Raw genomic sequence first — 17411 nt, 5'->3', positions numbered from 1 at the left:
CGTCTACCCTATTGTTCCGTCACAGCTGGGGCATTGGCACTACCAGTTAATTCTGTGATGATATCGGCATAGCCTCTCTTAGGAGATTGAGTAGTCACATACACGGTTCGCATATGTTCCCCGCACCAGACGAAGTGGTGGTACTGTCTTTTGGTGTCACTGCTAATTGTTTTTGTTGCTAAGGCGCAACACCCAATCAACATCTTGGAGCTTGGGCGATTGTCTAGCTTTCAGACACTGTACTCAGCTGTTGATGGGCTCGCCAGTCTGGATTCAATCCGACAGGGCAACCATGGTGGCTTCCCTATATCACCAAAGTGGAACTCGTAGCCAAGGTGTAGCGGAAGAGACGGCAAAGAACTTCAAGTGGGCGGAGAAAGCAATTCCAGCGCTGTCAGCAGTACGTATCCCGGGAGTGGACTGCTGGATAGTAGACCTCCGGAGCAGGGAACATGTGGACCCCAGAGAATTGTCTCTCCATCCTGACATTTTCAACAAAGTCTGCAACAAATGGGGGACACTGGACTGTCGACCTGATGGCATTCAAGTTGGACAAACAGTACCACTCTTTGTGGCCCGATCCCGGACCCCCAAGCGAAAATGACAGACTCCCTAGTGGTTCCCCAGCGCAGGTTCCCCATGCTCCCCAGGGTTTCAAAAAGGTCAGTAGAGGGTTTACCAGCAATGATCCTCAGTTGGCTCAGACAGTCGTGGCACGCTGATTTGGTGACTCTGCTAGCAGACATCCCATGGACATTATCCTCCTCTCCCAGGGTCAGTTCTTCCACCCACATTCAGACACTCTTCGTTTGACTGTGTGGTGGTTGGAACCACCATTTTACAGGATCGCGGTCCCTTTCCATTTTCTTCAACACCCCTTGGCTTACATCTTGGCAGTACGTACATCTACCCAGGTAGTTACACAACTGGCACCCATATACTGTCGGCCTACTCCTCCTTGGGACTTCTGCAGTTGTCCCCCTTCTAACCCCTCTAAGCCTTCTCTATTGGCAAGTTGCCTTTCTTGTGGCCATTACATCTATATAACATGTCTGAGCTTCCTGCGCTCTCAACTAGGCCTCCCTTTCCGATTCTGCATCAGGGCAAGGTTCGTCCTGAGACCCGTTTCCTCCTTTCTGCCAAAGGCTGTGTCCTTGTTCAGATGGAGTTCAGGTAGTCCTCTCTTCTGTCTGTCCAACCCTAGCCCGCCCTCAGGAGGAAGCACTTCACACCTTGGGCATGGTCCATGCACTCAAAACCTATCTGGACAGGATGGCACCCTTTTGCAAGTTGGACCTTCTCTCCCTGGTCCCTGAACTGTCAGATAGACTAGATCTAGACAGGACATTGATCAGCGAGGCTTCTGGTTCCAAGGGCACGGCGCCACCCCTTCGGGTGGTGGCTCATTTCACCAAAGCGGTTTGTGCCTTTTGGGCGATAAGGCACAAGGTTTCCCCCTTTGCAGGCAGGTACTTGGTCCTCCCTACACACTGTCTCGAAGTTCTCTAAGGGCATACTTTTGCATGGTCTGAGGCGGCTCTTGGTCACAGGGTGCTGCAACCAATGATGCATTGACAGCACTCATGCTTTGTCTTCCCACCCATAGGGACTGCTCTAGAAAGTCCCAAGATCTTTGCTGTGTCCCCCAATGACATGGACGAGAAAATTGAATTTTTTGTTACAGTAAAATACCTTTCACATCTCATTCACTGAGGGACACAGCACCCACCCCTCATGTATGTTATCTGCATGGTGCATGGTTGCCCTTGTTGTCCCGTCCCGTCCCCCCCCTACCCCTTGGTTTGGGTATGTTATTGGTTTCATGGGGTCATTTTCCTTATTACTCATGTTATGTCTCCTATTGCCGTACAAACTGATTAGCACAGTGTCTGCAGAAGGGTTTTTGCTTAGTGTTCTCCTCCTAGTGGCAGCAGCAGCTATACCCCAAGGTCTTTGCTGTGTCCCCCAGTGAACTAGACGAGAGGGATTTTACGATGAGTAACAAAAAATCAAATTATTGCATAGTGGTCAAACCCTCCAACACAATTGATAGATACTTTACAGCATCCACTATAGGCCATAGATACAATGCTCAGGAGGGACCACACTGTTGTCTATTGGAGAGTTTTCTAGGAATGCTCTGTGCAGAGGTCATTGTATGCATTTCTTTTTTTTGGTTTTGTTTTTGTTTTGCCGTCTGCAAAACGCATCACCTCTGCAATGTGTTTGCTTTCATTTTACTTTACCATTATGAAGGGTGATGGGGGGGGGGGTGAAGGAACGATTGTTCTTGCAATTGTTAAAACCCTTCACTCATAGAATTCGATTTGTCAACAGCAGGTAGCGTGGAAACATTCAGATATTTTAATGTTTGTCTTTATTTCAGGAGACAAACTGCATTACAGATATTTCTTATGAGAAAATTTGGCGAATTGACTTTCAGGTAAATGGTGACTTTTCATTTTGTGCATGGCTGCTGTGGGAACCTGTATAAAAATATATGTACCAATTGAATCCATTTTAATTATGCATTCTCAGCACAATAGAAAATAATTATTGATGCACTGTGGCCCCCAGACTACTCTAGCAATCCATAATTTACATGTATTAGAAAAATATAACTCATTCTGCAATAAAAATCTTCATTTGGCTACATCAATAGGTAAAAACACAAGTTATGGCTTGTGAAATGTACATAGACAATATACACATTTGGCATCAGGATAAATGTACAGACCCATAGATCAAAGTAACAAGTTCTATTTATGCAACATAGTGAATGATGTACATGTAAACCACAAAAGAAGTGTGTGTTTGTGTGTATATACACACATATATATATATATATATATATACAGTGATGGCCAGTTTGCAGTGTTCGCCGACTAACACATGCGATCTGCCATCTTTATTCCCAAGCCCGGCGATGCAGATGTAAGTCCTTACCTGTGCCTGCGCCGCGAGCTGCTCTGAAACACGGTCACCGGGACTTACCTCTGCATCGCCGGGCTTGGGAATAAAGATGGCAGATCGCATGTGTTAGTAGGCGAACACTGCAAACTGGCAATCACTAACTATATATATATATATATATATATATATATATATATATATATATATATATATACAGTTAGGTCCATAAATATTGGGACATTGACACAATTCTATCCAAATCAGGTGAACGGTGTAGGAATTACAACAGTTTGCATATGTGCCTCCCACTTGTTAAGGGACCAAAAGTAATGGGATATAAAAATAATCATAAATCAAACTTTTACTTTTTAATACTTGGTTGCAAATCTTTGTAGTCAATTACAGCCTGAAGTCTGGAATGCATAGACATCACCAGACGCTGGGGTTTCATCCCTGGTGATGCTCTGCCAGGCCTCTACTGCAACTGTCTTCAGTTCCTGCTGGTTCTTGGGGCATTTTCCCTTCAGTTTTGTCTTCAGCAAGTGAAATGCATGCTCAATCAGATTCAGGTCAGGTGATTGACTTGGCCATTGCATAACATTTCACTTATTTACCCTAAAAACCTCTTTGGTTGCTTTTGCAGTTTGCTTTGGGTCATTGTCCATATACACTGTGAAGCGCCGTCCAATGAGTTCTGAAGCATTTGGCTGAATATGAGCAGATAATATTGCCCGAAACACTTCAGAATTTATCCTGCTGCTTTTGTCAGCAGTCACATCATCAGTAAATACAAGAGAACCAGTTCCATTGGCAGCCATACATGCCCACGCCATGACCCTACCACCACCATGCTTCACTGATGAGGTGGTATGCTTAGGATTATGAGCAGTTCCTTTCCTTCTCCATACTCTTGTCTTCCCATCACTCTGGTACAAGTTGATCTTGGTTTCATCTGTCCATAGGATGTTGTTCCAGAACTGTGAAGGCTTTTTTAGATGTCGTTTGGCAAACTATAATCTGGCCTTCCTGTTTTTGAGGCTCACTAATGGTTTACATCTTGTGGAGAACCCTCTGTATTCAGTCTGGTGAAGTCTTCTCTTGATTGTTGACTTTGACACACACACACCTACCTCCTGGAGAGTGGTCTTGATCTGGCCAACTAGAATTCTTCGGTCATCCACCACAGTTGTTTTCCGTGGTCTTCCGGGTCTTTTGGTGTTGCTGAGCTCACCGGTGCGTTCCTTCTTTTTAAGAATGTTCTAAACAGAGCAGCACTCCAAATTGTAGTCGAAAAAAAGAGGATGTGTTTATTCACCCATAAGTGACGCAATGTTTCTGCTCCAACATGAAGCCTTCTTGAGAAAGGCTTATGTTAGAGCCGAAACGTCAGGTCACTTATGGGTGAATAAACACATCCTCTTTTTTTCGACTACAAATTTGGAGTGCTGCTCTGCTTTTTATTTATTTTTATATTCTGGGCAAGCTTTTTCCCCTTGGAACTAGCACCCATCTTTAAATATAGGTTGGTGCTGCTGCCATTATTTTTATTATATATAATATATATATGAAATTTATTGTGTGTGTGAAGTCTGAGTCTTGGATAACCCCTTTAGGCTAGCGCAACATTTTTTGTAGTGATAGTCAATGGTGTCGAACTGCAACTGCTGCGACAGTCGCACAAAAATCCATCCAAGTTGTATTTTTGTGCGACTGTCGCATCACAGTCGCAATGTGCCACTATTGACTATCAGTACAAGACATGTCGCAGTATGTTATACCCTTAACCCTGTTTAATTTCTGCTGTATTATACAGGCGGCACCAGCTGCAAATGGAGCAAGCTCAACGCAACAGCCCACTCTATACAATTGTGGATGCATATTGCCATAGATGTATGGCTTTATGCGTTAAGGGGTTAAAACAAGACCAGGAGTATAGTGCTAACTTTCATAAAAATGGAAATACAGCCTTTACAAATCATTTTTATAGCAGAAAAATTACAGAAAAAAACTAAGATAAAAACATCCTATACGATGGATAAATGGGTGGATGTCCCTGGCCACGTTCATGAAAAAAAATTACAGAAAAAAGATAATAATGCACTTAATAAAATAGATGCAAGCATTACAGACGTGGACAAAATTGTTGGTACCCTTTGGTCAATGAAAGAAAAAGTCACAATGGTCACAGAAATAACTTTAATCTGACAAAAGTAATAATAAATTAAAATTCTATAAATGTTAACCAATGAAAGTCAGACATTGTTTTTCAACCATGCTTCAACAGAATTATGTAAAAAAATAAACTCATGAAACAGGCATGGACAAAAATGATGGTACCCCTAACTTAATATTTTGTTGCGCAACCTTTTGAGGCAATCACTGCAATCAAACGCTTCCTGTAACTGTCAATGAGACATCTGCACCTCTCAGCAGGTATTTTGGCCCACTCCTCATGAGCAAACTGCTCCAGTTGTGTCCGGTTTGAAGGGTGCCTTTTCCAGACTGCATGTTTCAGCTCCTTCCAAAGATGCTCAATAGGATTGAGGTCAGGGCTCATAGAAGGCCACTTTAGAATAGTCCAATTTTTTCCTCTTAGCCATTCTTGGGTGTTTTTAGCGGTGTGTTTTGGGTCATTGTCCTGTTGCAAGACCCATGACCTGCGACTGAGACCAAGCTTTCTGACACTGGCTAGTACATTTCTCTCTAGAATTCCTTGATAGTCTTGAGATTTCATTGTACCCTGCACAGATTCAAGACACCCTGTGCCAGACGCAGCAAAGCAGCCCCAGAACATAACAGAGCCTCCTCCATGTTTCACAGTAGGGACAGTGTTCTTTTCTTGATATGCTTCATTTTTTCGTCTGTGAACATACAGCTGATGTGCCTTGGCAAAAACTTCGATTTTTGTCTCATCTGTCCACAGGACATTCTCCCAGAAGCTTTGTGGCTTGTCAACATGTAGTTTGGCATATTCCAGTCTTGCTTTTTTATGATTCGTTTTCAACAATGGTGTCCTCCTTGGTCGTCTCCCATGTAGTCCACTTTGGCTCAAACAACGACGGATGGTGCGATCTGACACTGATGTTCCTTGAGCATGAAGTTCACCTTGAATCTCTTTAGAAGTCTTTCTAGGCTCTTTTGTTACCATTCGGATTATCCGTCTCTTAGATTTGTCATCAATTTTCCTCCTGCGGCCACGTCCAGGGAGGTTGGCTACAGTCCCATGGATCTTAAACTTATGAATAATATGTGCAACTGTACTCACAGGAACATCTAGTTGCTTGGAGATGGTCTTATAGCCTTTACCTTTAACATGCTTGTCTATAATTTTCTTTCTGATCTCTTGAGACAGCTCTTTCCTTTGCTTCCTCTGGTCCATGTCGAGTGTGGTACACACCATATCACCAAACAACACAGTGATTACCTGGAGCCATATATATAGGCCCAATGGCTGATTACAAGGTTGTAGACACCTGTGATGCTAATTAGTGGACACACCTTGAATTAACATGTCCCTTTGGTCACATTATGTTCTGTGTTTTCTAGGGGTACCATCATTTTTGTCCATGCCTGTTTCATGAGTTTATTTTTTTACATAATTCTGTTGAAGCATGGTTGAAAAACAATGTCTGACTTTCATTGGTTAACATTTATAGAATTTTAATTTATTATTACTTTTGTCAGATTAAAGTTATTTCTGTGACCATTGTGACTTTTTCTTTCATTGACCAAAGGGTACCAACAATTTTGTCCACGTCTGTATATATGGACCAAGCCCTCATTCTGATGTAAAAAAAAAAAAAAGTTATGTAGTATATGCTTGAGGGAGTGGCACCTTCAAGTGTGAATGCGCTCCTATTTTATCTTGGGAGTAGCATTCTTTTGCACTTTTGCTCTTCCTATCCAATATACCGCCTTGATTAGGTGGTACATGTAGGAGTGCTTGCTCCTCCTCCCATTGGTTCCTCGATGCACATGGAGGTGACTAGGAGCCACACACCATATGTGCGGTGTCTGCGCTCCTGAACATAGAAGCCCAACGGCTTAGGTAGGTTTAGCGTAGGACCCGCCTGACCTGGTACCACCTCGGTGCTTGGTAGGCGGCCACAGATGTGTTTTGATCAAAATATATTGGCTAAGTGTCTCAGATTTTATTACATCAGAGTGAGGGCTTGGTCCATATATACAGGGAGTGCAGAATTATTAGGCAAGTTGTATTTTTGAGGATTAATTTTATTATTGAACAACAACCATGTTCTCAATGAACCCAAAAAACTCATTAATATCAAAGCTGAATATTTTTGGAAGTAGTTTTTAGTTTGTTTTTAGTTTTAGCTATTTTAGGGGGATATCTGTGTGTGCAGGTGACTATTACTGTGCATAATTATTAGGCAACTTAACAAAAAACAAATGTATACCCATTTCAATTATTTATTTTTACCAGTGAAACCAATATAACATCTCAACATTCACAAATATACATTTCTGACATTCAAAAACAAAACCAAAACAAATCAGTGACCAATATAGCCACCTTTCTTTGCAAGGACACTCAAAAGCCTGCCATCCATGGATTCTGTCAGTGTTTTGATCTGTTCACCATCAACATTGCGTGCAGCAGCAACCACAGCCTCCCAGACACTGTTCAGAGAGGTGTACTGTTTTCCCTCCTTGTAAATCTCACATTTGATGATGGACCACAGGTTCTCAATGGGGTTCAGATCAGGTGAACAAGGAGGCCATGTCATTAGATTTTCTTCTTTTATACCCTTTCTTGCCAGCCACGCTGTGGAGTACTTGGACGCGTGTGATGGAGCATTGTCCTGCATGAAAATCATGTTTTTCTTGAAGGATGCAGACTTCTTCCTGTACCACTGCTTGAAGAAGGTGTCTTCCAGAAACTGGCAGTAGGACTGGGAGTTGAGCTTGACTCCATCCTCAACCCGAAAGGGCCCCACAAGCTCATCTTTGATGATACCAGCCCAAACCAGTACTCCACCTCCACCTTGCTGGCGTCTGAGTCGGACTGGAACTCTCTGCCCTTTACCAATCCAGCCACGGGCCCATCAAGACTCACTCTCATTTCATCAGTCCATAAAACCTTAGAAAAATCAGTCTTGAGATATTTCTTGGCCCAGTCTTGACGTTTCAGCTTGTGTGTCTTGTTCAGTGGTGGTCGTCTTTCAGCCTTTCTTACCTTGGCCATGTCTCTGAGTATTGCACACCTTGTGCTTTTGGGCACTCCAGTGATGTTGCAGCTCTGAAATATGGCCAAACTGGTGGCAAGTGGCATCTTGGCAGCTGCACGCTTGACTTTTCTCAGTTCATGGGCAGTTATTTTGCGCCTTGGTTTTTCCACACGCTTCTTGCGACCCTGTTGACTATTTTGAATGAAACGCTTGATTGTTCGATGATCACGCTTCAAAAGCTTTGCAATTTTAAGAGTGCTGCATCCCTCTGCAAGATATCTCACTATTTTTGACTTTTCTGAGCCTGTCAAGTCCTTCTTTTGACCCATTTTGCCAAAGGACAGGAAGTTGCCTAATAATTATGCACACCTGATATAGGGTGTTGATGTCATTAGACCACACCCCTTCTCATTACAGAGATGCACATCACCTAATATGCTTAATTGGTAGTAGGCTTTCGAGCCAATACAGCTTGGAGTAAGACAACATGCATAAAGAGGATGATGTGGTCAAAATACTCATTTGCCTAATAATTCTGCACTCCCTGTAATGCATGCATTTGTTTTATTAAGTGCATTGTTACCTTTTTTCTGTATTTTTTTCCTTTTTATAGCAGCTGCAATTCTGGCCTTGTCTTAATCGCTTGCAGCCACTGTAACGCCGATAGGCGTCCGGGCGGCAGCGCTCTCAGGTCTCAGCGACGCCTATTGGCGTCATCTCGTGAGACCTGATATTTCCTGTGAAGGATCGCACAGTAAACAAGTTGAACTACAGCCTGCCAGCGCTGATCATTCGCTGGAAGGCTGTACATGTTTAAAAAATCGCATCAGAAAGGTATATTATATTTTTGCGAAACGGAAGTGCGGACCCGGAAGTGCAGATTTGCAATTCCGGATCCGAGCGGGACAAAGTCTGTCCCCATAGAAATGAATGGGTCTCCAATTCCGTTCCGCAAAATGTGGAACAGAATTGCGGACGTGTGAATGGGGCCTAAGGGTCCCTTATCACCGCCAGGTAGTTAGCTACTTGTTAGCACCCAGCCCATCGCAGTCGCTGATTAGCGTAATCGCTGTCGCTAATCAGCACTAGTAGTACTATATAGTATCTGTAAGTGATCAAGACTGATCGCAATTAGATCTATATTAATACATTAGGATCACCTTAGGCTCTACTAAAAACACAGTGTTCGCCCGATCAGGCCTGATCTTGTGCGCAAACTTGCGTTCAGTCCGCCCTACCGCAGTGACAGAATTGATTTTTTTTCTGATCACTGCAAAAACACAGTAAAATTGCTGCGGCGCTATAAAGATCACTTTTGAGCTTTCTGGATCTTTATTAGCGATCGTAGCTTTACTTCGCAAGCACTCCTATGTCCTTTCTCCTCTTTTTTTTTTTTTGCACATTTTTTGGCAGAGATTTTTTTTCATCCACATTGATCGATGCGAATGAAGAAATCTGTGCCGTTCATTTTTTCTTTCAGCCCCGTATGCTCAGTATAAGGCCTCATGCGCACGACCGTGCCGTTTTTTGCGGTCCGCGGATCCGCAAAAAACTGAAGGCACCTGTGTTGCCTTCCGCAATTTGCGGAACGGAATGGGCGCCGGCAATTTAAATGCCTATTCTTGCCCACAAAGCGCGGACAAGAATAGGAAATGTTATATTTTTTTAGCGGGGCCGCGAAACGGAGCCACGGACGCAGACAGCACACGGAGTGCTGTCCGCATCTTTTGTGGCCCTATTGAAATGAATGGGTCCGCATCCGAGCCGCCAAAACGGCGGCTCAGATGCGGATCCAAACCACAACCACGATCGTGTGCATGAGGCCTAATGAGAATAGCAGAAACTCCTATTGCTGGCCATACATGTAATTATTGCGGAGACCCTCAAATGCCAGGGCAGTACAAACACCCCACAAATGACCCCCTTTTGGAAAGAAGACACCCCAAGTTATTCGCTGAGGGGCATATTGAGTCCATGAAAGATTGAACTTTTTGTCTCAAGTTAGTGGAAAAGGAGATTTTTTGAGATTAAAAATAAATAAATCAATTTCCGCTAACTTAAAAAAAATCTATGAACTCGCCATGCCCCTCACGGAATACCTTGGGTTGTCTTCTTTCCAAAATGGGGTCACATGTGGGGTATTTATACGGCCTTGGCATTTTAGGGGGCCCTAAAGCGTGAGAAGAAGTCTGGAAGAAAAAAAACGCCTAAAAATGCCCTCCTAAAAGGTACTCGTTGGACTTTTGGCCCCTTTGCGCATCTCGGCTGCAAAAAAGTGTCACTCATGTGGTATCGCTGTACTCAGGAGAAGTAGGGCAATGTGTTTTGGGGTGTCTTTTTACATATACCCATGCTGGGTGAGATAAATATCTCTGTAAATTGACAACTTTGTATAAAGAAATTGAAAAAGTTGTCATTTACAGAGATATTTCTCACACACAGTATGGGTATATGTAAAAATACACCCCAAAACACATTGCCCTACTTCTCCTGAGTACGGTGTTACCACATGTGTGACACTTTTTTTGCAGCCTAGGTGCGCAAAGGGGCCCAAATTCCAATGAGTACTTTTAGGATTTCACAGGACATTTTTATGCATTTGGATTCCAAACTACTTCTCACTCTTTAGGGCCCCTAAAATGCCAGGGCAGTATAAATACCCCACAAGTGACCCCATTTTAGAAAGAAGACCCCCCCTCCCCCCCAAGGTATTCCGTGAGGGGTATGGCGAGTTCATGTAAAATTTTATTTTTTTGTCACAAGTTAGTGGAATATGAGACTTTGTAAGAAAAAAAAGAAATTCCGCTAACTTGTGCCACAAAAAAAATTATTCTATGAACTCGCCATGCCCCTCACGGAATACCTTGGGGTGTCTTCTTTCCAAAATGGGGTCACTTGTGTGGTATTTATACTGCCCTGGCATTTTAGGTGCCCTAAAGCGTGAGAAGTAGTTTGGAATCCAAATGTGTACAAAATGCCCTGTGAAATCCTAAAAGTACTCATTGGAATTTGGGCCCCTTTGCGCACCTAGGCTGCAAAAAAGTGTCACACATGTGGTCTCCCCATACTCAGAAGAAGTCGGGCAATGTGTTTTGGGGTGTATTTTTACATATGCCCATACGGTGTGTGAGAAATATCTCTGTAAATGACAACTTTTTAATTTTTTTTATACAAAGTTGTCAATTTACTGATATTTCTCTCACCCAGCATGGGTATATGTAAAAATACACCCCATAACACATTGCCCTACTTCTGAGTACGGCGATACCACATGTGTGACACTTTTTTGCAGCCTAGGTGCGTAAAGGGGGCGAAAGTCCAACGAGTACTTTTTAGGCTTTACAGGGTTGCTCACAATTTAGCCCCGCCCAAAATGCCAGAACAGTAAACACACCCCACAAATGACCCCATTTTGGAAAGTAGACACCCCAAGGTATTTACTGAGGGGCAAAGTGAGCCCGTGGGAGATTATTATTTTTTTTTCCCAGAAGTTAGCAGAAATGGAAACTTTATTTTTTTTTTTTATTCCTCAGAAAGTGTCTTTTTCCGCTAACTTGTGTAAAAAAATGTAGTTATACGTGAGCTCACCATGCCCCTCTGCGAATACTTTGGGGTGTCTTCTTTCTAAAATGGGGTCATTTGGGGGGTATTTATACTATCCTGGCATTCTAGCACCTCAAGAAACATGACAGGTGCTCAGAAAGTCAGAGCTGCTTCAAAATGCGGAAATTCACATTTTTGTACCATAGTTTGTAAACGCTATAACTTTTGCGCAAACCAATAACTATACACTTATTGGATTTTTTTTTTTAATCAAAGACATGTAGCACAATAAATTCTGACACAAACCTGTATAGAAATGAAATGTAGCTATATTTGAACAATTTAACCAGAGAAAGTTAAAAATACACTTTTTTTTGAGAAAATTGCGGTCTATTTTGATTAATATCAGAAAAACAAAAAATCTCAGCAGCTATCAAATACCACCAAAAGAAAGCTGTATTTGTGAGAAGAAAAGGAGGTAAAATTAATTTGGGTGCCAAGTTGCATGACCGAGCAATAAACCGTTAAAGTTGTGAAGTGCCGATTTCGTAAAAAGGCCTGGTCACTAGGGGGGTATAAACCTGTGGTCCTTAAGTGGTTAAAGCTTAGATTATCTGCTTTCAAACGAGACTACAATCGTGGCTGTAGCTCAATTGTAGCCCAAGAGCGAGCCCTCAGAAATGCGCCATCTCTGCAGCCACACAGCCCAAACACAGTTCATGCAAAACAGTAATGTCATTTTCAGGAGGACCGGTAAGATAAGGTAACTTTTTATTGTAACCTTTTCAAGAAAAAAAGATTCAAGACAATCCCTTTAAGTAGATTTCTAGAAAGGGCCATAGTCTGTCAAATCCAGGTATGCAATGACATTGGTTGGAACAATTTTCAAAAAGTTAATAGTTTGCATCTTTTTTCTAGGAATTGCTTCTGAATGGTTTGGAAACACCTTTATTGCCTAAATATTCTTCAGAATCTTTGCCTCGCACAGGAGAACTTTTTAAAGTGGTAGTCACTCACTTACAAACACCTAATCTTGTAAGTACTATATATATAAAAAAAAAAAAATATATATATATATATATATATATATATATATATATATATTTATATAGGCCCATTAATGCATTAATGAAGTGGGCGGGGCCAGAGCGTGACTGAGCGACAGATAAGGGATTACTGCAAGTTTAGCAAAGCAGCACTGCTAGGGGCTGCTGCATACACTTTATATGTGATGGCTGCTATGACTTGGGCCCAATTTTATGGGGTCAGATCCCCCCATAACAGAGTCCTCCCCAGATCCCCATAACACTGTGTCCTCCACAGGTCCCCATAACACTGTGTCCTCCACAGGTCCCCATAACACTGTGTCCTCCACAGGTCCCCATAACACTGTGTCCTCCACAGGTCCCCATAACACTGTGTCCTCCACAGGTCCCCATAACACTGTGTCCTCCACAGGTCCCCATAACACTGTGTCCTCCACAGGTACCCATAACACTGTGTCCTCCACAGGTCCCCATAACACTGTGTCCTCCACAGGTCCCCATAACACTGTGTCCTCCACAGGTCCCCATAACACGGTGTCCTCCACAGGTCCCCATAACACGGTGTCCTCCACAGGTCCCCATAACACGGTGTCCTCCACAGGTCCCCATAACACGGTGTCCTCCACAGGTCCCCATAACACGGTGTCCTCCACAGGTCCCCATAACACGGTGTCCTCCACAGGTCCCCATAACACGGTGTCCTCCACTTTTTAAGATACAGCGCTAGTTAGATTGAATGTTTTCTGTATTATTATTATTATTATTATTATTTTTTTTAATTTTTTTTGCAGGGCTTCATTTGTATTAAGAATGAAAGTGGAAAATCCCAGATCAGTGGCTGTGGTGATGGAGTCTTGGAATCTCTTCAATCCATCCTTGAGAAAATCAACTCTGAAAGGACTGAATTGTCACACTTGACGGATTTTAGAACAGGTTCTGAGTGAATGTAATAGTTCCTGTCCGCCGCAGATGTTTACTTAGAAAAATGCTGATTTTTCTCCTTTTCTTTACAGATATGCCATGCCTTGCTGCCTACTCAGACAGTTTGTTGCATAGAGGGAAATTACAGTCCATTAAATCTTACGACCCTGTCTCCTGTGTAGTGGAATTTGTTGATTATGGAGCTACAATGGTGGTGGATACCAGCAGGTAATAAAATAAGAATCCATTTTTAAATTCTATAAGATTATTTTAGACATATTGAAGGCCCAATAGACAGTATTATCAGTATAATACATCCTCTTAAGAAGGACTTGTCACCACGAAATACAATGCACTTTAGAACAGCATGTTATAGTACAGAAGATGAATATATAGTTTTGTGGGGGATCTGTAAAACTTGTTATTTATAAATTTAAAATGGTAAGAGGGACAATCAATGGGAAATCAAAATAGTACAGCCGCAGTATTCATATCCTGTAACACATTCCCCTGACGAAGCACATTTGCGAAACACGTTCGTTGAGTGAGGGACACTGGTGGGGATAGTTGTTCCTTTATCAAGCCACTTTTTGTCTCTTACTATTTTTCACCACTGTTATGTGGATTCCTTCACATGCTTTTATGTATGACTTTTGAATATTATCAAATAAAGGATATTTTTAGTGATATTGGTCTATGACTTGGTTTGAACCCATTTTTTATGGGATTTTTATGTGTTCAAAGGGGTTAATGCCCTGGCCCCTCACACTGTTTATACTTACCTTGCTCCCTGGCACCCACGTCGCTCCTGATGCCCGCACCGCTGAATCTCCCTGTCGCGCGGATCGAAACGTCCAGAGCCTTTCATACAGCGGTGGCCGTGCGGGTATCGGGAGCGATGCAAGTGCTGGGGAGCAAGTATAATCTATATGAGAGGCCCGGGCATTTTGGTGGGAATTATAAAGGGGTTGGATAACCCCTTTAATATTTAATGTGACCCATTTTTAGGTCTAGTTAGTTTGCGTTAATTAAAAATGTAGTATAGCCACTGAGCTTTTCAATAAAAATGTGTCTGTATAGCGCCAGACAGGGAAAGGGCTACAGCAGAAAGGACACACCCCTGAGCATAATCTAGCACAGCAGTTGAAGCAATGAATGTGGAGATCTCTGGACCCATGTGAGGTAAAGGGCTGGTTCTAGCTTTGTAAGAAAGACTGTCATGTACTATATGATGTTAATTTTATACACCAATCGAGGCTTAACCCCTTTAGGTCCATCGCCATGTACAGCTATTGGTGACTGACAGCTATCTCTGTATACACACTTAAATGAGTTGTGTCATGAAGCATATTCTACATTTTTCACACCAGCCCCTGGATCTGAATAGTTTTGCAATTGCATGTAATTAAACATTTTGTATAGCCAGTGAGTTCAATAAAATCTGTCTAGCGCCACCTGCTGTTTGTTCTTTTCCTTATATTTTGTCCACCTCACTGAGGTGGTCGCACACTCTGTTTAGATCTTCAACTGACACCAGCCATATCTTCTGTTAGAAGCTGTGACATTTACAGGGAAAGAGCTGCAGCAGAAAGGGGACACCCCCCCTCAGCTGCCAGCCTGAAGAGAATCTAACAAGAGCCGTTGGAGCAGTGAATGGGGATGTCTCTGGATCCAGCTAGGGCTGGTTCTAGCTTTGTTATGCTACTTTCACACTCGCGTTTGGTGCGGATCCGTTCAGATAATACAACCGCATGCATCCGTTCAGAACGGATCCGTTTGTATTATCTGTAACATAGCCAAGACGGATCAGTCTTGAACACCATTTAAAATTCAATGGTGGACGGATCCGTTTTCTATTGTGCCAGATTGTTTCAGAGAAAACTGATCCGTTCCCATTGACTTACATTGTGTGGCAGGACGGATCCGTTTGGCTGGGTTTCGTCAGACGGACACCAAAACGCTGCAGGCAGCCTCCAGAGCGGAATGGAGACGGAACGGAGGCAAACTGATGTATTTGGAGCGGATCCTTTTCCATTTAGAATGCATTAGGGCAAAACTGGTCAGTTTTGGACCGCGTGTGAGAGGCCTGAACGGATCTCACATACGGAAAGCCAAAATGCCAGTGTGAAAGTAGCGTTAGAAAGGTCTTGCCATGTACTATATGATGTCTCAATTTAATCTTTTACATCAATCATGGAAAAACCCTTTAAACAGAGAAATCTATCAGTCACTGATAAAGCCGCCCTTCCCCCCCATGGACTAAAAACAGAGATATAAATGTATAAATTACAAGATTTACTGAATATTTTTCCATAAGACTATATATTAATCTCCGCCTCATCTATAGCATGCTACCTGCAGATTGCACAGCATTTATTGGTGACCGGTCCTCTTTAATATATTTTAGCAAATAGTGATCAAAAGCAAGGCTCTATTATTACACTTGAGATAATTGTCTGTGCAGTTAAAGTTTACCTTAGTTGACTTGAGGGGAATCTGTCACCAGCAAACTGTTTGCATAGACCTAGTAAAACTTTGTTTTTAGTTGATCCGAGGCTCAGTTCCAGATTTAGTAGGCCTTTGGTGCAATGAGGGTGTCACCATTGCTCTTGTTGCAGCCAAGCTCCTCCTTTCTGTGCCCAGCCCCTCCCTGCCTGTTTTGCCCCCACCACTGCCTGGCCCTGTCAGTCAAAGCAGTGAGGGAGGGGGCTGACCACAGAAAGGACTGGAGCTTGGGTGCAACAAGAGCAATGATGAGACTCGTTGCACCAAAGGCTTAAAGGGAGTCTTTCACCTAAAATGACCATTATACACCCCAAACATGATGATATCCATTACATTCCCCATTTTATAATCTTACCTTTCATATTGCTGTCCGTCGCCTATTCGCTCTTTTATTCCATATGCTAATCAGGTTCTGAAGGTGCCCAGGGGCGGCGTTTATGCGGCCGGTGCCCAGGCTCCACGGCGCTGTTCAAATCAAACCCCTCCCCTTTCACCCCTCTGGCCCGCCCTCGGTTCTTCAGATACCATCCTCCAGTCAATGACAAATCCGGCGCCTGCGCACTCCATTACTCACTAGGGCAGAGGCAGCAGAGCGTTTAATGCGCATGCGCCGGCCCGTACATCCCGATATTTTGGCAGTTTACTTCCGCCGGCTAGATCGGGATGTACGGGCCGGCGCATGCGCATTAAACGCTCTGCTGCCTCTGCCCTAGTGAGTAATGGAGGGCGCAGGCGCCGGATTGGTCATTGACTGGAGGATGGTTTCTGAAGAACCGAGGGCGGGCCAGAGGGGTGAAAGGGGAGGGGTTAGATTTGAACAGCGCCATGGAGGCTGGGCACCGGCCGCATAAACGCCGCCCCTGGGCACCTTCAGAACCGGATTAGCATATGGAATAAAAGTGTTTTTAAGAGCGAATAGGCGACGGACAGCAATATGAAAGGTAAGATTATAAAATGGGGAATGTAATGGATATCATCATGTTTGGGGTGTATAATGGTCATTTTAGGTGAAAGACTCCCTTTAATTTGCATATTGAGAAGAACTATCATAACTCGGTAATGCCGCCTCGGATCAACAAAAGGAAAACCGCGTTTTAATCAGGTGAACCTCAGCAATGTGTCGGTGCAAACAGCTGAACAGGGAGGTCGCTGGTGACAGTTTCCCTTTATGGGCTCCTTTGAATACATTCTTTATTACATGAACTTTTACAGATATGATACAATAGTGTGTCTTCTGCAGCTTGCATTTAAAGGGGTTTTTCAAGCACCTAATATCAATGACCTATCATTATCC

At 43.1% G+C, this 17411-nt stretch overlaps 1 protein-coding gene across 1 annotated transcript in view; it reads left to right on the top strand.

Moving 5' to 3' along the window:
* The window catches only part of RNF17 (ring finger protein 17), a 229934-nt gene that overhangs the window by 204943 nt on the left and 7580 nt on the right, over positions 1 to 17411 (top strand). The window contains exons 28-31 of the mRNA XM_044288148.1: positions 2387 to 2443; positions 12564 to 12680; positions 13483 to 13624; positions 13705 to 13840. Of these exons, the coding sequence (XP_044144083.1) occupies positions 2387 to 2443; positions 12564 to 12680; positions 13483 to 13624; positions 13705 to 13840 (452 nt within the window). The remainder of the gene's footprint in view (positions 1 to 2386; positions 2444 to 12563; positions 12681 to 13482; positions 13625 to 13704; positions 13841 to 17411) is intronic.

This window comes from Bufo gargarizans, chromosome 3 (assembly GCF_014858855.1).
Source record: "Bufo gargarizans isolate SCDJY-AF-19 chromosome 3, ASM1485885v1, whole genome shotgun sequence".
Lineage (NCBI taxonomy): Eukaryota > Metazoa > Chordata > Amphibia > Anura > Bufonidae > Bufo > Bufo gargarizans.
Note: the sequence above shows the minus strand (reverse complement) of the source record. Positions and strands in the feature narration are given on the sequence as shown.